This window comes from Geospiza fortis, unplaced genomic scaffold, assembly GCF_000277835.1.
Source record: "Geospiza fortis unplaced genomic scaffold, GeoFor_1.0 scaffold195, whole genome shotgun sequence".
In the NCBI taxonomy this organism is placed as follows: Eukaryota; Metazoa; Chordata; class Aves; order Passeriformes; family Thraupidae; genus Geospiza; species Geospiza fortis.
The window spans coordinates 3388833-3410777 of NW_005054324.1; the positions used below are offsets into that span (position 1 = coordinate 3388833).

Sequence of the window (21945 nt, forward strand, 5' to 3'; positions counted from 1 at the left end):
TGGGGCTATTATTTCCACGTTTTGGGTCAAATCTTGCTTAACTCAGTTTATGGCTCCTGACAGAGCTGAAATATGAACTAACAAAATAATGTTGTGAGTTTGTTTTTCTGAAATCACAAATCTGCATTGTCTGTGTTACTCTTATGTAAAATGTGCATAAAGTAGACATTAGGAGGATGGGTAGGTGGTGGTTGTATGCCACTGTATAGTGGTTTTGTGCTCTGTCTGCATTCACGTGGGCCTTATATTGCTTCCCAGTAAGATTTACCATCCCACTCCAAGATGAAGAGCATATTGATTAGATACAAATGAGCAAGATACATTGACTATATAGATTGTGCAAAATATCTGATCAAAACATCTCTCTACTTCCAAATATTATCAGTATCTGAATTCCAAAATTGTCTTTGAAGTTCCAGTTTTGTAGGTGATTAGTACAGGATTAGGATGAGATTCCAGTTTACTTCATGGTACTGTCTTGGTCATACATAAACCATGAGACAGACTTTGACCCTAAAACTATATCAAATGGTCACTACAGAGTCGATCACAAGTAACTGAAAAGAATAAAAAATTAAGTCAAAAAAGCAAATGTGAAGAAAATAGATTTTAAATTGGCCTGCCTGACCTTATTTTATTTTATATTCCCCCCCCCCTTTTTTTAGTTAAATCTTTATGAGAAAAGAAAAAAATCAAGTGTTAATATTGCTGTAGTTAGCTGCAATAAACAATCACATCCAGGAGCAATCAGTACACCATGTTGTTTTCAGCAATCTGTGAAGGTAAAAAAATTGTTCTGTAGAACAATACACCATATTTGTGTATGTTTGATGAAGTAGGGGGCCAGATACTGAGCATTTGCTTTTTAAAACATGAGTAAAACATGCTGGTCATCAAAAGTCTAGTGTGAGCTCTCAGTGCCTGGATTGTATGAAAATACATCAGTGGTGCAGCGCCCTACCTGCATGGTGCAGGAGCTGGCAAAGCACAGAGGAAAGCCCAGACCACCCTCTGGAACTTCAAGCCATACCCTTTTTTTTGGTACTCTTTTATTTTATGTGACTTCCCAAAGTAATAATAAGAAGCTAAAACAATGTAATTTAATCTGTCCATATTTAAAATTTTTGAAATGAACTTCTGAATAGCTGAAGTGAAGTGATAGAAGGTTATCCCACCAAAAGCGAGGCCATATTGATTAAACTTGGGACTCTGTTTCCTTGGTAGCTGTAAAATCTGGCTGAGAATTTTGGGAACCTCAGCCCCACCCAACAGCACCACATCCTCCTCATCAGTCAGCCCCTTCCGACTGCTGCCATCTCTGAGCAAAGCTCCAAGATCTGGGAAAAATTATGCCTGAGCGCACTATTAATTTTTTTTCCTGACCTATGTGGCATGTATTTCTTTTTTTCCAGTAATTTCCTGGTTTAGGTTGTGCCATAGAGGTTAAATTCAATATACATTTCTAATATACTGTGGTGAAATCTCACTTAGAGATAGTACTTGGAGTGTACTTAACATCAACAGGTATGGTTTGGCTTATTCAACAGTGAGTTTCCAAAGGATTTTGTAATTTTATACAGCAGAAGTCAGACTGAAAAGTGACACTTATGCAAAAGACAGACCCAAGTCCTAAGTTACCCAAGTCCTGAAAATGCTGAGAAATACCTGACTTTACAGATACTTCACTTCTTTCCCTGAAAGTCTCCTGAATGCTTAAAATTCTGCTTTAGAGTTTGGTAGAAAATTTATAATCTGGATGGCAAGGAGCTGCCTGGAGTGTTTTTTATACCTAACACATATCTAATTTTAAAAATTAATGGTCTTTCAGGCATCCTTTAAAAATTAAACATTATCAGAATAGATTAAAATACACATTTGTAGTGTTAAGCTCCATGTAAGCTATTGCTGATTCTAATTCTCCTTTTCACTGCATTCTGCTGGCTTCAGAATTCCTTGAGTATGAGGAGACGAGTTCTTCTTCCTCTGACTGGGGAGAGGTGAATCTGTGGGGCTGTTGCTCCTTAAAAGCACACGAAAGGCAAGGACAAGGCATCTGCAGGGGCAGAGGGAAGGTAGTGCCCCGTGCTCATGGCAACAGGAACTGTGGACCTGAAGGGTAAAAGGCAGCCTAGATTATGTATCAACTCAGTGTATTGTTAAATACCCTATCATGAATGAGTTTTAAAGTTATTGCATTATTCTGATTATTTTCTCTGCAATCTCCCTTATGCCACTATATTAATAATTCTGCTGAAGTCTAGTAAATATAGAAAATTATTAAAAAATCATAACACAAACCCATAATTACATGTCTTTGTTTTGACTTTGGTTTGTGTTTCTGGTGTGCCAGTGTTTGTCACATTTTTCTCTGTTGTCTCTGTCAGTCATGAGACACTGTTTTATTTTACAAATGATATGTTTCAGTGATGAGTTATAATATGAAAATGACTAAAGGAAAAGAGTAAACATGAGATTTAAAACATGATGTTATCATAAGGGAGAACAATATGTGTGTGTATGTATTTATATACCCCTTTTTGACAAATCCTTATAGATGAACATTTATGCAGACATACTGATGCACATATATAATATAATTGTTAGGATTTGTCAAAAAATGGTAGGTTATATATGGGGTTATATGTTTTCATTTGTTTTGTTTTCATCGTGTTCAACTATCTGTTATGAAATAGAGACATATTTTTAGAGATATGCAGCTGCTATTGGGTTTTCATGATGAGCTTTGGAATTTTTCAGTCTTGATGTTGTGGTATGTAGTTTCCTCAAGGGGGTAGAATGATGTTGGTATTGTTTTATAACAGGTATGTGGCATAATCCCTAGAGTTATAAGAAAATCATCCAGAGCAACCTCTCTTCCTCATGGTTATTGAAAAATAATTTCATTGAGACTGTAATATGACTGGAGGGATAATGGTTGATTAGAATTTGCAATTCCTGCATCAAATAAATGGGAAAGGAAAATATATAATAATTAAAGACTTCCTCCTGTAAGGAATATCTTTCTCTCAATACCCCCTCCACCAGCATCTTCAAAGGATCCAGTCTAAAGCTGTTCATTCAGGTCCCCAAGATGATTTTAGCCACTGAAATATTTGCAAAAGGTAAAGTTTTTAACAGCTTGACTTCACAATCCCTACTGTGCTAAAAAAGCATTTATTTCAGTAAATGCTCCTTTGAGGCAGCTTGCATAAGGTTTACTCTCAAGAGTTTCAGATAAATATTGCCAAAGATTTAGGGCTTTACTGGTTGCTAGATGCTAATATTAACAAACAGAAGAAACATAGTAATTAAAAAAAAAAAAACACAACTTTCCAAAAGCCAGTTAAATGTGGACTCTGGGATTTTGGATATAGGGGTTAAATTTTTGCTAATTTTTATTGCACTTTTATCACAGTATTTCTTCTTTGCCAGAAAGAGAATTGTGAATGTTTTTACACTTAGATGTGCAATATAAGAAGCAGTGCTCATATTCTTCACTCTTAATTATATTTATTACATTTCTTGACACATGATTTTACTAGAAATTGGGATCATTTGAGTTATTGGAATACCTAGAATGTTGAAGAGGATTATGCAAATAAAATTATGTTACATTTACTATTTATGTTTAAAGAAAGTTCAGTTGTTTTTATCTTCTTCTTTCTTGTCTGGTATTGCTGTAAGAGAAATAAATTAATTTTGGAATCAAATGTCTATAGTTTTGGTGACTTTCTTGTTTGTTCATGTCTGGTCTGGATTTACTTTTTATTTGTATGATTCCATGAATTTACATGTGTTGTGTTAAAAGACTGGGTATGGGGAAAAGAATCTGGGTAGCAACAGAGTTATAAAAGAGTATGTGTTAAGAGTCACTCCTTGGTACCTGCTTTTTATTCAATATCAACTCTAATTTCTGTCATAAATACCACCTTGCCTCAGCTCATACATGGGACAATGATGTAACATTTTTGGGGAATTGCAGTCTGCCTAAGTCCCTTCTGGTTTTGCCTTTGGACCTGTTTTTAGGTGCTCCAGCAGCAATCTAGTCTTGTAGTTTTGCAAGGCTATCTCATTCTGCAGGTCTTTAAATTATTGATAAATCTTTGTGTCTAGCCCAAGGGGTTCACAGGCACTTAATTTCATTTACCTGTGCCTGTTCAAAGATAAGCACTGGTGAGTACCACTGTCCTGTCTAAAACTGTCTTCTTACCTTGGTTTCAGTGAGCAGACACTTCAATACTATGTTGGTGACCAGAGAAGCCCTAAAGTTTGCTATAGCTAATGCTTCATCTGTTGGGAAATGGCTGCGTGGGAGGCTGAACCCTATCAGGCCATTTGGGTGTACCAGATCCCAAGGGGAAGGAGACATCTGACATTTCCTACTACTTTACCTGTAGCCAGAGTGAAGGTGTCAGCCCATAATTTAACTGTGTTGAATCATACCCCAGAGTATCCCTCCCAGTTTCCACTGGCTGCTTAGGAATTTCAGGGCCACTCTAAACCTCAACATGTAAAATTCCAGAGGAGTAGAACCTAAATTGGTCAAACTGGAGTCCATGTTACCTTTGCATGTACAATGTGTTGGAAAATTGTGATTAAATGAGATTTATCAACCTTAACTGATGCCATAAGTATTATATTTTTAATTCATGGCTATTCACTGTAAAGTTGTCACAGGTGAACTAAGCAGTGTGCCTATTAATACTCTGGTGCTTAATAATAGCTACTTCTAAATTAAAACAGTCAGTCTTTTTCTTCTACTTTTTCTTCTAATTTTTTTAACTTAACCACAATTTGTGTTAGTAAATAAACACAACAGTGGCCAAATTGTAAGAAGAGTTTTATTTTGGCTTTATGTTTAGTGCAGGAGAATTGTCAATGTGTATTGGGATGAACGGCCTGTACTCAAGTGTGATGGAAGGGACTGACTCTCCTTATATACACCTGATCTTATACCAAAGCCTGAAATAAGCCTACATACAAGAAACTGTGGGTAAAAAAATATTTTTAAATTTCACTAAGGGTGGGAGAGTTGTCTGACAGGTCTTGACAGAAGACTTAGACACTTTGACATTTAGAGAAAAAGAATATATGAAATTGTAGAGGAGTGTTATTAAAGTATTTTTGTGTTGTTAAGAATTTTACAGATGGCATTACAGAATGAAATGCATTCATAAGAAGAGGGAGGGATCACTCAGGCAAATGTAGATCATTCTGCTAAAGGGATTTATAGTTAACCACTGTCTTTTAAAACTTCAAGACTGTTACCAGGTTGTGTTCTGAATCTTCTCATTTCCTCTGTCAGTATAAATTAGAGTTATTTCAGTTGAGGCAATGAAGCTACACCATCATAAGATTGATGAAAGATATAGAAGTGGATTCTGTGACAATCCTGTCAAGGAAAGAGGCTAAAATAAGTAAATTAAAATTGTGAAAGAAGCAATCCATTTATCAGATGTGATATTGCACAGTTTTACCTCTGTTTAGTGTTCTCAGAAGCAGAACCTGTCTAATGAAACTCTATTCAAAAATCTATTTAATTGTATTCTTTCATATTTGACAGTCACCAAGCATCTCTTTTTTAAATTACATGTAGCTTCTTTTTTTTTGAATTTGTTATTATGCCATTTTTGCAGTTTGTTCTCCTCTCTGTGACTTCTTTGCAGCAATTTTGTCTCTGTCCCACTTCTTAGCCACTAGCCATGCACAGATTCTCTTTCAGTTACCCTGTATAAACATTGCTGCTACCTTACCATTTAAGTTTGTTCTACAATTCCTAATTCTTCTCCAGTGATGATATGTATGTCTTAATCTACAAATAAGCTACTTGCCTGATAACCTGTCTTTGTTAATAACCAATGCCAACTGTCAAGACAAGTGGATTAAAAGAGGGCAAATATGCAATGAGAATTTCCTAGTATAATCCTCCCAGTTTCATCAATAGACTCAGTGAGCCAAAAGTGGTGTCACTGTGTTTAAGAAGTGTTTGTGGATTTCTCCTTCACAGATTTTAAAATCATTTCCAAACCTGTGTAATCCTCAGGTATTCATAGCTTCCCACTTCTGGAGTCAGTAATATCAGTGTACATAGCTGAGCTCCCATGAGACACAATTGGCTTGAAACAAGAGCCTCTGTGTTCCTCAAAGAGAAGATTATCACAGTTTTCAGTGACTGCTCATCCTTGCTGCTATTCCAAGAGTTCCTGTGCACTTCTTTGGCCTAAGAACCATGCACTGAATCGTCCCCATGCAAATTGGAATTTTAATACTGACAAATCCTTTATCTCCATGACTATACTGCGTTGCCATTATCCACTTATACCAGATGAATGCTTATGACTTTAGAATCTATCCTCTTTGCTTTCAAATGAGATTTTAGGAGGAAAATATTGAATGGACCATGTATTCCAGGACCAAATCATGTTTGTAATCTAAATGCATAGTTCATAATATCTACCCATACTGCACATGCAGAACACCAGTGTCCTATTTGTAGATCTCACTAATGCTGACATTACTTAATGTGTCCCAGTTCCCATGAATAAGTTATTCTGGTGTCAGAATCTCATAAATTCCAGCTCCACTGCAGGTGCAACTCACAAGTTCAGCTTGAGTGGAGGCAAAACCACAAGGAGGATGTCCCTTTTTCCTCTTGAGTCTGGCAGCTGGTATGTCTTGACACTGGCACAAAGGACATAAAGTGTAAAATTACAGTATCCTGGGTATAAATGTCAGTTCCAAATTATGCCTGAGCTTGTATCCTTTGTAGCAAAGCAGCACATGGAGTGCAGCATCCCCAGACTCTCGAGCACTGTCCTTAGAAAGCCCTTTTATACCAAGACTTAAGAGAGGAATCTCTGGTGGATACTTGGAGCTTGTTGCCTCAGCATCTCTGAGGGGAATTTCTCCAATTGAATTCAGAGGTTTAAGGTCCCATTTCCTTTATGTTGGCTCTTTTTTTCTGGCACAGTGTCAAGTCAACAGGATCTCCCTCACAGAAAACTCTTTCCGTTAATCATTAAAGCTAATAATTTTTCACCTTTAGATATGCCTGTTGAGGATTTGAATATTTCATTCACAGGACTAAATCAAAAGAAACTCAACTGAGGCCAGTAAGTACAAAAGGAATATCAGACTCATGTTAGAAAGAAGAAAATCTGGTTATTTTTACTTTTTATACAGGAAAAAGTATCTACAAGATCTTATTACTCCTAGCACTATGCTTTAACCAGAGATCATGTTCTCTCTTTGCCCTTGTGACTGAACATGAGACAGGGTCAGTCGCAAATCAGTCTGTCCTGCTACCCGTGAATAGCAGGGGAGCACTTGCCACCATTATTTCTGATTTCATGGGCCTTGGGCACTGGGGCACACACTGTTTCAACAGAATGTAAAAAGAAACAAGTCTTACAGCCTCAGACAGAAACATTTGACTTTGAAGGAGGGTAGTAAAAGGGGGAGAAAAAGCATTTAATGATATCTTGCATGTCTCCTTAATAGACATAGAAGGATAACCATAAAACTGTTTAAAACATGATCCCAAAACCAAACTTCCCTGTTCTGTGAATAAATCAACAATTTATAGAAACATGTTCAATCGCTTCCTGGAAACAAAAAAGAATATTTGGTATCTTTTGCTTCATAAAGCAGCACCTCATCCAATAAAATTCCAGCTATTTTAGGCACTGGCTGTAGACGTCAGTCAGTGTCATAGGAGTCATGCAGACTGTCAAGCTGATCAAACTCAATCAGTATCATAGATTTACGCATAAAACCACAAACTTGACATCAGTTTTGCCTTTTTTTTTTTGTGATGGTGCTCTTCCCATCTTCATTAAATCAAATGCAAGGAATTTAAATACAGTATTTAAACAGAAGTACCTGCTGTCATATATCATCAGCAAAAGGGATGTTGATTTGTTAGCTTTAAATAAAATAAAACTAAAAAATAAAATAATTTCTTTCGAGCTGGTCTCTACACTGTTAGCTGTTTAACCTGTCAGTTTGCACAGCAGTAGAATGCGTGGTTGTGTTTCCCAGGGCAATTTACACCAGCAGCTCAAAGGAACAATTGCTGCATGGCCCAACCTCACACTCACACAGCACTTCCCTCCGCCACTCATGCTAGCTATGAATCTTCAGTTACAGATGAAATTTGCTTTTCTTCCCTAGTTTTGCCACATATTTAAAGTGCAAAGAGATGAGACCAAAACCACTGACAGTCCCTGCAGATGCAAGAAAGTTCATGGCTGTGGGTGTGCTGTGGAGGGGCTGTGGACACACAGCTTGTGAATAACAAAGGAAGGAAGGTGTACAAGTCCTGACTCCTCCCAGAATCTTTAAAAACTTTCTGAAATATTTACTCGGTCTATAAGTGTGTAATGCACCAAACAAAGTGAACCTTGCCCATTTTTTTTCTCATTCGTTGGAACTATCACTCCTTGTTCATCAGAACTCCCTGTGAAATTTGAAAAGTAGTGGGAAGCTCTCATGCCCAAGCCCTGCTTAGTTTGCATGTGACTTCAGGAAGTAACAATTAGGAGGACAATGGATAAAGGAGGACAGTGGAGACACTAACTAACAGCTGTGAATCACAACTTACACAGCTTTCTTTTCCATAATTAATTCAATGACCAGGCACAATGCACATTGACTTGGAAATGTGGTCCAAAGACACCTTTGGTGCATGTAAATCCTTTTCCACTGCCCTTACTTACCTGTGAGGTTTGATCTTAGTCAGGAGTGAAAACTGTGTCTTGTTACATGGGATAGTTTGGTATTTTTGGCAGGGAGGGAGAAGGAGAAGAGAAAAATATTAAAGGACAATCACATCACGTGGAGGAGGTAGAAGTCTGGTGAAGTTAATAAAACATGGGCTTCATTTAGGTAGCAGAAAGTCACTGTAAGACACATAAACATGTAAACTTGCAAATAGAAATTATGATTTAACATCCTGTAAGCAGTGCTGCATTTCTGCGTGAGAGAAAAAGAAATGAATGTTATGAAATTGTTTCATTAAATTACTTATTGCAGAGTATGAACAGAATTCTATGGCATTTTCTCAATGAAGCAATCCATATATGTGTTCAACATGCTTGAGGGCAAATATTTCTTAGATAAGTTGTATTGTACTTCTCTAGAACAGTAATGACAGTTTATATTATGGCTCTAGAAATGATGATCTCAAAAAACATGTATCTGCAGTTTACATGCTTTAGTAATTATTAGGGGGCATAGTCATCTGTTTGCCCATATCACTCTGTTGCTAGAATTGCCCTAGGACTGGCATAAAAAGAATAACAGCGAAGGTTTTTCAGTAGTCAGAGTAAGTCAATGAGCATTTATACACTTAGATATTTCTCTCTAGGAAAAACTAACATCATTTAAAAGTAACTAGTATCTAACCTTCTCTCTCCATCAAATTTAAGGACATACAAGTAATATTCTATCTATAATTATGCCAATGATAGAACACAATGAAAATAATTTGAATATTTTAGAATACTCATATTCAAATGTTGAATCATTTTAGAATATTTTATTCATTATATTTAACATTTTTCTTGTATCAGCAGTACAAAGTTACAGAAATCATGTGAAGTCATGACCACAATGAAGCAAAAGTTTAACTGTCACTGACATCTTGGTTATCTAGAATGGTTCTTCCAAATGACATGACAAAACAGGATTTCTTTGTGAAAGAGTTGTATTAATTTTAAAAGAGGAGGAATGGTTGTGGAAGGAAAGGAAAGGAAAGGAAAGGAAAGGAAAGGAAAGGAAAGGAAAGGAAAGGAAAGGAAAGGAAAGGAAAGGAAAGGAAAGGAAAGGAAAGGAAAGGGGAAGGAAAAAGGAAATCTTGCTTTTGTCCTTAATATGCTACAATGTTAATGATATTTAGATTCTGTTTAACCATTACTTTTCATCTGAGGTCCAAAATAAGGACAAAATAAATTATTCATAATTAATTAAAACAGTGATTATCTTGTGGGAGGGGGGTGTCATCAACACTTCAAGATCCTTTTAGTCTTCGGGTTTTAATATTGTAAATTATGACTATTTTGCAGATTTGGTGTACGGATACTATAGACAACAGCGGAAACTGATTGAAGAGATTGATTGGTCATATACAGGTAAGCAAAGCTGTCTATTGAATGAGTTATTTCACTTTGATATTTTTGTGTTTATTATTACAATTTTAAGAGCCTCATGTGTCTGTGTACTACTTACCATATGCCTAAACAATTGCTAAAGTGTTGGAAAGGTTATCTGAAAAATAAAGGAACTTTACAATAGGAGAAAATTTTCATCTATTTAGATTCATATTTTAATCTACTTATAAGAGATTACATCTATTAGTTTTGGAAAGAGAAAGTCCTCAACATTAAAACCTCAACCTGAGACCTGACTTATTTGATGAAGGCTGGGCCAATAGATTGCTAGGTGCTTGTTAATCATTTCAACATTGTTGTTCTAGCAAACCTGAAAAGCAGTCAGAAAGGCTGAATCAAGGCACAGCACATTATGTGGGAAAGAGCCTATCCATACACTGCACATGAACTTCTACGCTGTGCTTGTGAGCACTTCAGCATCCTTGCCAAGTCCCACCCTGCCTCTCCTAAAAACTCGGTCACTTTGTCTCTCTCATTTGCATGACCAGGAAAGATATACCCTGAAATTTTTCATGCCTTATTAAAGAAGAACAATGGATAAATCACAATTAGTTTATGTTCTTGCGTATAAGTCCAGTGATTTCAGTAATACTAAAAAGGTAATTTTGTCCTAGGTGTCTTTTGCCCAACATGTAGGAAGTGAGCTCTTATGGATGTGTGTAGGCTCTTACATTTTAAATTTCTTAAGCTACTGTTTCAAAAATACCAAACTATGAAAAAAAAGGACTGTCAAATTTAAGTTTTTCATAAATTTTATTCAAAATATGTTCCTGTAGTTAAGGAAAATCACACCATTCTTTTTATTTCTCTCACTCTCTCATTTTCAAGACAATTTTTATCTTCTAGTGTAAAACATATCTAACAAGTTTTAAGCCTAGAGAGAATTGAAACAGGCTAGTCATAAAGCCTTCAAAATGAGATTTATAATGAAAACTCCCACTTACACAGATTGTAGTGCAAAATTCAAGCATAAAATCAATCAATACAGTATTTCATGTTCAAAGTCGATCCATTTTTTAATATTGTAGTTAGATGACTGCAGGGATAAACCTCCTGGATTCCTGGTGACCAGAGGGCAGTCTGTAAAGGATAGAGAATGGAGTTTGTTTAGGGTATCAGAGGATATAGCTCTTCCCTAGGCTGCACAGAGTACCCATGCACTGTGCATAGGTGATGCTGCTGCAGCATCCATAGCTCACCACTGATGGCTATTTTGTATGGAAAAATAGCACAGAATTGGCATGTCAGCTGATCCATACCTGTTGTTTCTCTCCCTTGACCTGTGAGATGCCTGTGTGTAGTCATCTCAATTCATATGCTTTGCTCCAGTGAATCCCCAGCTGGCAAAGCCTTTCTCCCTATTCAGACCTGTCCAGGAGCCCTGGCTAGCACCCTGCTGCTCCTGCAGCCACCTGCCCCAGCTGCATCCTGTCCTGCCCCAGCTGCATCCTGCCCTGCTCCTGCCCTGCTCCTGCTGCCTCTCCGAGCCCTCTGCTGCACAAGCTCCGTGTGCCCCCAGCATTCTTAAACAGCTGACTGCATGTGGGGTCAAAAATTGATGTTCAAAGCTTTTGGGGAAGGCTGCATGTAAATCAGGAGCTTAGGGCTAGCAACTGTTTGAAAGCTGAGTATTATGGGATGCTTTGCTGAAATACCAGGTAATTGGTTCATGGCATAAGGTAGAATGCACAAAATCAGCTTTCACTAATAAAAAGACAGCCTTCCTGTACGTGAAAAAAAATTCAAGATTTTAACATTGTGATTTGGAGGCACAGAGGTCTAGAGCCTGAAGCATATGGGTATTGATCTCCTTCATTTATAATAATTTAAATTATTTTATTCCTGAGGCAAGCAATACCAGGTACTGTATGTATAAGCACTGTACCTAGCACAGGCTTATGGTTTTGAGGCATAGACCGACATCCACACCTCTGAATGGATGAATGCTTTGCCAGTACATTTTTTTTCCTCAGACACCAGTTATATTCTACTGTCTTATAACCCTCTTACTGAAAGACTGAAAGTGAAAAATTTCATTGAAAGTGAAAAATTAGACTGAATGTGCCAATGAAGTGTTTTGAATAGGCCTGGGGATCCTGAAACATAGAGTCTAATGCACCATGGGTAAGAGAGATCCAACTGGCTCGGTAAATTAACCTGAGTCTGAGCAGTGTAATTCTCTATATCAAATAAGGAATTTCAGATATATTAGCCACAGTGGGTTGATATACTCCTTTACTGGGATGGTGCTGTAAGGTGAAAGTAAAATGGAGGTAGAGAGTTTTACCTGCTAAAATCAACCAATTTCTGAACGTGAAGTTTCATAATAAAGCAATTTCACATGCTGGAAATTAATGAGTCACCATCAGGTTTTGACTCTTGGATGAGTGTATAATGAAGTCATAAATGCTACTGGAAAGATTTTGTAATACTTCTAAGAGCTCTGTTTTAAGCCATGAACAAAATCTGCATTTGCATGCATTAATTTAATCTTTTGTGTCCTGACTTTGCATGTATTTGCATAAACAAATACCATGTTAAGGAACTGGAAGGTACAAGTTCTTGTTACAGATGCATCCAATGTTTTCTGGCATAAGGGGATGCTGAAGCTAGCCTATTTCTAAAAATTACTTTATTTTAACAACTTTTTATTATATTTTTCATTAAAGCAGTCATAGAAATTTTTAAAAATGTCATTAATATTTTCGTATGGTGTCATATGGCAAAAAGTGAATCCAACCATTTTTTGTTGCAGAAGAACCCTGGTGTACTGTGAAAATTCAATATCCTTAAATCAGTTACATACTAATTGATAAGCAAAGGTCATTTAGACAATATTTAACTGTACCACTAACTTTAGTCATTCACATATTACTTCAAAGCATAAAGCAAGCAATATGAGCTTCAGTTACCTTCTGTCATAGAAGTGAAAGATTAATTTTTTTTTATGCTTTGCTTATCTGAATTGTTTTTGACAGAAGGAATGATATAATGTTGTTTTCTGGTTCTGATGTTTGGTTTGGTTTTTTTTAACATGGCTGGTTGATAGTAGTCCATCAAAATCCAAGTCTATAAGTTCACTTGTAAAACTGGCAAGTGTCACAAAATTTTTTTTGTTTCTGTCCCCAGTGAAATGTCTTTTTGTTGGATTTCACTCCTGGGATTTTCGTTCTTGTTCACAACAAACAAGTTATGTTCTTTAGGGGGAAAAAAAACACAGCTGAAATTTGTTAAAAACAAGAGATTCTAAGCAGTCTTCAAGGAATTAGCAAAGCCAAGGGTTTCAAACATTTTTAAAAATTGAATGTTCTATGTAAATAAATACCATAATCAGATCAATGTTCTTTGTTTCACTGTGTAGGGGTGTTAGGTTCAGCCTGTGCTGCCATTTATTATGTGATACACTGTTACACATTTGCTTTACAAATGTTGGCAACTCTGATCTTGAGGAAAGGGTAATTTTGGTATAAACTGATTGATCTCCAGGTATTCAAAGAACATTTTTATTATTTGCAAGCAGAATCTGAATAATATTCCCTTTTCTCTGGGGAAAAGCATCATGAATCATAGAATCACAGTATGATTTAGGTTTGAAGGGGCCCTTGGAGATGATGTGATTCCAGCCTCAGCTCAAAGCATAATGATCTTCAAAGCTGAAACAGGAAAAGTATGGAAAATCTCCAAAGAAGGAGGTGCTGCAGTTTGGTCAATGTGTTCTGTTGTTATTTTGAAAACATTTCTTTTCTTTTACTCAGCTTCAATCTGTCTTATTGCAACCTGTGGCCATTGCTTCTCATTCTTTCCTTGTGTACTGGTCTGTAAATTGCCTTTACAGAGCAGTAGACTTCAGCTGAGTTCCCTCTCAGCTTAAGCTTCAGCAAACTCAGGTCCCTCAGCCTCTCCTCATACATGATGTACTCCAGCCCCAGACCACCTCAGCAGCCCTTATTTTTTAAATATCCATCTCATACTAGGTTCAGGAGAAATCAAAACTGGACCCTGCATTCTCAATGTCACCTCACTGGTGTGCAGTAGAGGGAAAAAGTCATTCCCTCATCCTGCTGGCTCCATTCTCGCTAAGGTAGCCCAGGACAGCGTTTGTCTTCCTGACTGCAAAGGCACACTGCTGACACACACATAACTCATTCCATCAGGATGATTAATTAAGATATTCAGATAATTTTTAATATCTGATGTTTTTCAGTAGTAGTGTATAGTGATGGTGCTCTTCAGGCACTTGCACCAATACTTCTTTCAGTGGCAATGCCTAAATGTAATGATTTCTTTGTTTTGCTCCCCTGTTGAACTAATCTTGTTAAACCTGGAATTGTTACCTTTTGGTGTCTGACTCAACAGCCTCCTGGAGATATTCCCCTAGTTTATTATTCCCGTTACTGTTGCTATACAAGCAAAACTTTAGTTGTTGTTTGAAAGGCTAGGTTTGCCATCCCAAGTCTTATAAATGTGCTGTGGTTGCTTCAAATGGTCATGCCTGTAGTTTGGCTCAGAAATTAAAATGGCCTTTGTTTTCAGCAGTACTGAGAAAACACAGTTTTCTTTCTTGCCCAAACAAGAGCTAATATTTTACTTTCAAATGTTCCATCATATTTCAATACTGAGGAGATCTAATTTCAAAGTCACTTCTCATTAAGTTTATGGAAAAGCATGTTGTTGCTTATGTCCATAACAATGCTTGGGTGTATTTGCTTTTCACTCAGCCTAAAAAATGAGCAAGGATCTACACTACCTCAGCTGTGGCCCAACAGAATGATTTTAACATTGGTAGCTAACTGCTTATCCTGTAAAATATCTGCTGCTTCTGTTACCCATTAGTTCAGACCAGGTAAAGTGGAAAATTTGAGTCTTTCCCCTCATCCTCACCCTGTGTCTCTGTTCAGCAGCCATCTGCTGGGAGCATGGACAAGGTGGGGCATGCAGGTGCTGCTCCCTGCCCTGCAGCTAAGGTGAAGAAGAGGCTGTGCTGCTGAGTTGTGTGAGCGTGGGCATGGCACTCGCTCCCTGTGAGACAGCTCCAGGCCAGGGCAAAGGGAGTCTGCAGGGAAGGGCAGGGGTCTGGGTCTGGGCCATCCCCTCCCAGGGTGCAGCATGATAGATGAGCCATTTGGTGAGCCAAATCCTGACAGTCAGCCTGTGTGTGAGAGGGGGATGCACCAGCAGGAGCCTGCTGGAAGTGGGAACGAGGAGCTGCCTGAGCTGCCTGCTGAGCTGACTGCTTTAATGGACTGGTCTGCCAGACCAGACTGAAACATCACCAAGAGAGCCCTGGCCAAGAGTTGATGAAACCTTCTGCTTTCAGTGGTTTGATAAAACTGTGTTCTGGGGAGATGATGCATACCAAATTAAGTTCAATTTTTTTTCATAGCAAAGTAACTACCATAGCAGTATCAGCATCACTTCATGAGAAGATCTTGTCTTTTTATGACCTCCTGCCAAATACGTCATTCTGTGCTTTGTGTTCACCAGGTATAGTCATAACTGATGTGCTGTATCAGTTGTGGGTAATAAAGAAAAGCCTATGCTCTTGGGCTGTGTGGGTTCCTTCAATAAAGGGTCAGATTAAGAAATGGAAATAACATACTTTCTTTTATTAATTCATAAAATAGTTCTGCAGGGGTCTTTTCTTTTTTAGTAGACCTTATGCTTCAGAGGCTGCCATACCTTTTCTTGCATGACATGTATTTGTAACCCCCAGATCACACAGCCACTCGTGCTTCCAGTCTTTTGTCACTAAATTCACAGGATCACTAATTAAAAGCCTATTACACTGTTAATGGTTTTGGAAAGCTTATGATTCCACAATAGAAATTACACAGTTATGCATCTGTTTGCATGAAAGGGACAAGGTGTCCTCAATTGAAAAACCACATGCTGGCATTTCTGGCCATCAAGAAATTCCTTTTAAGATATCTCAGTGTACTGAATCAACAGCACAACAGAAGGAAGATGTCTATTTAGTATATTTGTGGATTTTGAATCCATATAAAATTATATGGTTCAGAAGTTTGTTTACAATAAGCTTTCTTTTCAATTAAGAAAGCTGATCTTTGAGCAGTAGAAAGCTATTAGCAGCAAAGTGGAATTTGTTTCACTTTTATTCAGCAATATTTCTAGGGTAAACTGAGTGGAAAAGTTTTCAAGGGATTTTGAGGGAGGAAGTAAGAGAATTGGACCCCAGATTAATGGTATTTTCAAAGTTGAATTCTTGTGGGACAGATCTGAAGAACAGCATGTTGGTATTCCTATTTGTCTCACCACTGCTAAATTATAGCACTTTTATTTCAAATAATATTAAAGTGATCAATTTGCCTAAGTTTCCTTTGAAGAAACTCAGATAAGACTGTTCCTTCCTCCATTTCAGTCCCCTAATGCTATAAACAAAACCATTTTCACAAAGTGCACAGCAACTTCTGAGCATCATCAGTTTTTTCAAATGAAAAGTTGGCTTCTGAAGTACAGAAGTCTAAATGTGAGATATTTGCATAGTGTGGCACTGCTGTTATGCCAAGCTCTGTTCAGGGGACAGAAAGATGTACAAACTTCCCATTAAGTAAATCCATTTGGAAATTAAAAGCTTTTTTAAGAGTGCTGGTTTGGGAATATACCAAAGTCAAATGAAAAAAACCAAATTTTGAATATCTCACAGCAGACTGCAGCCTCTAGTTAAGCCTCTTTGCCCTTCAAAATGATCATAAAAGTATCCTTTTGCACATACTACTGAATGATTTCTCATTTTCAAGTGCATGCAATGTATGCTGCAGTAGGAAGGTCATGCTCTTGGGGACCACTTGCTTACCAAATGCACAGATGATTACTTTGAGGTCATCACCTCCATATCAAAATGATCTGTGGGTTTGTGAGGTTTGGAGCCCAGCAAATAATTCTCACCTTGCTTACATTTACAGAAGGCTGTATTTAATTGTCTGCTCCATCCAATTAGTTTTGGACTTCCTTACTGACATTTTTACTCAAAGGCTATTCTGCTGTATTTACAACAGGGTTTTTTTTTTCCTGATGAATTCAAACCCCACTCATTTCAGTATGCACAGTTTGATAATACCTAATAAATAATTCTGTGGATTTTACTCACAAATTTGAAGCCATTCCTGATCTTGCTGTATCTCATTAATTCAGTAGATATAAAACCCTTCTAGGTAGATTTTCTGTGTAATGTTCTTTAACCCATAAGGATTAAAGCAGTCCCCCAAAGGGCAGGGTTAGACAAGTCTGTGAGAGAAGGAAGATAAAGGGTACAGTGAAGAATCCTGAGCAGGAGGGGACCGTGGAATATTATAACTTCTTCCCCCTCCCCCGCCAAAAAAAAAATTTAAAAAAAATTCAAAATTTTCATTTTGAGAAACTAGGGGAACCCATCAACATTTCTGTCTTGGAATAATCAGCATTTGCCACTAGATTTATCAGTTCATGAACTGTTCCCTCAATCATTCCAATGCCAGAATCACAGAATTTCAGTTCTGAGCATCTCTTCCACCTGTGAAAAGTGCACAAGCCCTTTTTTTTTGAGAAGCTGGGTCTCTCTGCATACATATTTATCAGGTTCTTGCTATGCTTGAAGACCTATGCTTCCAACAAACTCTATAGACAAGTTGTGGTGGCCTCTTTCTACTCTCTTCCAAGAGCTTTCTTTACAAGAGAGAAAACTGTGGCTTGATCTGATATTGCCTGGCATTGAACCTGTTCTAGGAGCCACAGGAACAATTGACTTGTCTTCTTTCAGCCTTTATCATAGATGCTGCATTTGAAACCTAAGCTGTTTTCCCTCTGTCAGTGGCTCCTCTGTCGGTGCACTTTATCTGATGAAAACTGTGTTAACAAGAGACTTTTCAAAGGGTAGTTACGAAAATTAAGGTATTAAAAATGTAAAAGCAAAGAGAGGGATAATGTGTTGAATGCTAGAAAAAGGAAAGAATCATTTACATGTAAGGACTTGGAATTTTTTTTTCCCAACTTCTGATATTTCCTTACATGTGTAAGGAGCCAGTTCAGGGCTTGAGTGCATGGCTATAAACTGATTGCAATTATTTTTACTCCATTAGTGGTATAAACAAGCCCAGAACAAAAAATACCCAATTTTTTTATTACCCCGCATGAGTAACTGAAAGGGAAAAATTGAAAAAAATATTGTTGGTGGGGTATTTACAAATACTGGGACAAAATTAATAAATTCTCCTCTTTCAGAACCGAGTGGATTTTCTGCCTGCTCGTACATGTTTTGACCACTTTGCATATATGCAATATGATCAAGCTTGGTTATATTTTTTCCTGTTGTTTTTCAGGAAAGCAAATATTTATGGTTAGAGTTCTAGTGAGTGAAAAATGCAAGCTAAAAGGGTTTTTTTCATTATTATTATTATTCATATGTAATTTCTTGAAAGCTAGCTTCAAAGTAGGGCTGTGGTGTGTGTGAACAGAGGAACAATAGCACATTACCTGTTTAATAGCACATTATCTGTATCTCACTTGCTTTCCAAGTATCCAAAAGAGGTGCAAACTGGCCAGCACAAACAGGCAATAGACAATATTGCCTGTAATATACATTCTTGAGGAGCAGGAACATACTTTAAAAAAGTCAAGCATTCATTTTTTTCAGCTGTAAGTACCCACTCCACACAGATTCAGTACATTATCATGGCTAATCTTTGCCAACACATTTAGCCACCAAGATGAGATCTGTACACCTGCCAGTCCTAATGTGATGTGCATCCAATCAAAATGAGAGCACTACTTGTTCTCCCCTGTGTGAAAGCAACTGATGATAATCTGTTGCAGTGGCTTGATCACATATCTGAAGTTCCCTTTGAAATCATTTGTTTCTTCCTTAGAGAAGCTGTGGAGCATGTGCTAAAAAGAGCTTTTCTGGATGACTTCCTGTGTCTCCTCACTTTATCCCATTCTCAAAAGAAATTTTTCTATCCTTTCCAGTTTACACTTTTTGTCATATTGCTTTAATTCTTCTCTTAGAGTGCAGCCATGACTTGTTTCTCTTTTGCATTACAAAATTCTCCTTTTTCCTACTATCAAACAATCATGTAGGGTTTTGTTGCCTACTTCTCCCTGACATTCTTAATAACTCCATGAAGTAACTGTCAGTTTGCCACTTTATCTCCTGTGTTTCCAGGAAAAACTTTCCTCCCCAGTAACTAATGGAGAAAGAGCTGGCTGAGTGTTTCCATGACTATCTTGCAGTCTCTCCCAGCTGCCTTTTCCTAAATGTCAGAGCCACTCTCCAGCCTGGTTACCATGGTGCCTTCAGCTGGCATGCCTGCCAGGGTTCACCGAGCCAGCACACCCACTGCAAGTTTTATGGGAACATACCAGGAGGGAAGGCTCTTACCTGCTGTGTCACAGTTACATAGAATGGATCAAAAATTACTTCTTGGTGCATATTCTGTGTAAGATTGGCTCCAATTTAGTAGCATAAAACCTATTCAATCAATTAAGGGTATTCTCCTTGTCCCTCTGTTTGTGAGGGTAGTGGTACATCTATAGATGTGGTACAAGTTACATACATAAACCTGCTGGTGAGTTGCCAGCTCAACAGGTCATTAATGTAAGTGCTGCTGGAGAACAGTGAGGTTTATACTGTGCTATATTCATTAACTATCTTCTATAAAAAGATTTTAAGGTGTTTTCTTTTTCCTTATAATTTATTATTCAATTTCAAATACTGTTATTAGCAAAAGAAACTTTTCATCAATATGGCTTCCTGAGGTGAAAGTCAATACAAGTAAAGTATATTCTGCATCCTGCCATTGGAAAACATGATTTTTTTAAACCTCAGGTTCATAACTAGCAATCTGTTGATAGATTAGTAGCTGAAATAACAAAATCCTTTTTAAAATGACAACAGATTTTAAAGTTTACTTTGAAATTCCATGCAACTGAGTCATATTGTTGTTTCTAAAATTTGCCTTTGTTCCAAATAATAAGCTACTAGTAAGTTTTGTTCAGTCAATTGTTTCAGTTTCAGTTGGTCATATTTTCTTAAACAAATGGTTAGGTAGACTGCAAGCACATTTCAGGTGATCATAAAATAAGAGCTCTGAACTACAGTGTACTTTGATCTGTCTCCTTGATAAATGTTTTATAGAAACAAAATATTCTTCTCCCAGTTGCTCAGTTTTAGTTGTTGTGAATGAAGTGGTATTTTCCAGTCCTTTAATTGAATGTTCAGGGTTTTGTTATTGGTACTATATATGAACCCCCCAACTCCAAGACTGCTACTACAGGCAATCATGTCACCTAACTTTTACACAAAATTAATTGAAATCTGTTTTAAAAATATGTGTAATATTTTGCTTCATAGTTTCATTGAAAGACTATCTCAGAAATCCATTCTTGACTTTTCATAAAATCATAGAATCATTTACATTGGAAAAGACCCTTAAGATCACTGAGACCAGCTGTTAACCCAACACTGCCAAGCCCCCCACTAAATCATGTCCCTTAAGTAACCCATCTTTTAAATACAGCCAGGGATGGTAACACAGCCTCTTCCCTGAGGAGCCTTTTCCAGTACTGGATAACCCTTATGATGAGGAGTATTTTTCTAAAAGCCAATTTGAACATCCCCTGATGCAACTTGAGGCTATTTCATCTTGTCCTGTCACTTGTTACCTTGGAGAAGAGACTGACCCCCACCTGGCTACAGGCTGCTTTCAGGGACTTGAAGAGTGAGAATTTCTATCTTCACCTCCCTTTGTCCAGAATAAACACGCTCAACTCCCTCAGTTGCTTCTCATCAGACTTGTGGTCCAGACCATTCAGCAGCTTCATTGCCTTTCTCTGGATACACTCCAGCAGCTCGGTGTTTTTCTTGTAGTGAGAGGCCCAAAACTGGACACAGAATTCCAGCTGTGGCCTCTCCTGCGCCAAGTACAGGGGGTCACTGTCTCACCTGGTCCTGACTACACCATTTCTGAGGCAGGCCAGGATGCCATTGCCCTTCCTGGCCGCCTGGGCACATGCTGGATCATGTTCAGATGGCTGTCAACCAGCACCCCCAGGTCCTTTTCCAGTGGGCCACAGCCTGGAACATTGCATGGGTTGTTGTGACCCAAGGGCAGGACCTGGCACTTTGCCTTGTTGAACCTCATCCAGTTGCCCTCAGCCCTTTGATCCAGCCTGTCCAAATCCCTCTGAGAGCTTTCCTGTCTCTCAGCAGATCAGTAATATGGCCCAGCTTGGTGTCATCTGCAAACTGACTGAGGGTGCACTTGAGCCCTTCATTCAGATGGTTGGTTAAGATGTTAAATGGAACTGGCCCCACTGCTGAGCCCTAGGGAACCCCACTTGTGACTGGCTGCCAACTGGGTTTTCCTCCTTTCACCACCACTCTTTGTACTTGGCCATGCAGCCACATTGATTTGGATTTCCAAGGTAGCTGTATTAGTGGACTGTTGAGATAATCTGGTTCTTCTGGTAGAATTGATTGTTTTGTTTGTTTGTTCTTTGGGGAGTTTCTTTCTATCGGCAAAATTTACCTGCATTGATATCCATTTCCTGTTAGTTTTTTAAGTTAAACCACAATGATCTGGTCTCTTGTCCCCCTTTGATTGTTGCAGTAGCTTTTTCTGCTCAATTATGTTTCATCTAAAATGATTTTGTCTTCAACCAGAATCTCATGCAATTATCCTACATGAACTGTTCTGAGGACTTCTTGCAAAGACATTAATGCTTCATTTTCTTTACTAGGAGTTGCATGGTTAGAGCTTCAGTACACACTTGCCTTTCCATC

The 21945-nt window shown here is 37.9% G+C and overlaps 1 protein-coding gene across 6 annotated transcripts in view; it reads left to right on the forward strand.

Annotated features, from left to right (window-relative positions):
• PTPRZ1 (protein tyrosine phosphatase receptor type Z1) overlaps positions 1-21945 on the forward strand; it is a 131391-nt gene that overhangs the window by 30614 nt on the left and 78832 nt on the right. For all 6 annotated transcript variants that reach the window (XM_031056898.1, XM_031056900.1, XM_031056899.1 and 3 more), the window contains exon 2: positions 10065-10130. In XM_031056898.1, the coding sequence (XP_030912758.1) occupies positions 10065-10130 (66 nt within the window). The remainder of the gene's footprint in view (positions 1-10064; positions 10131-21945) is intronic.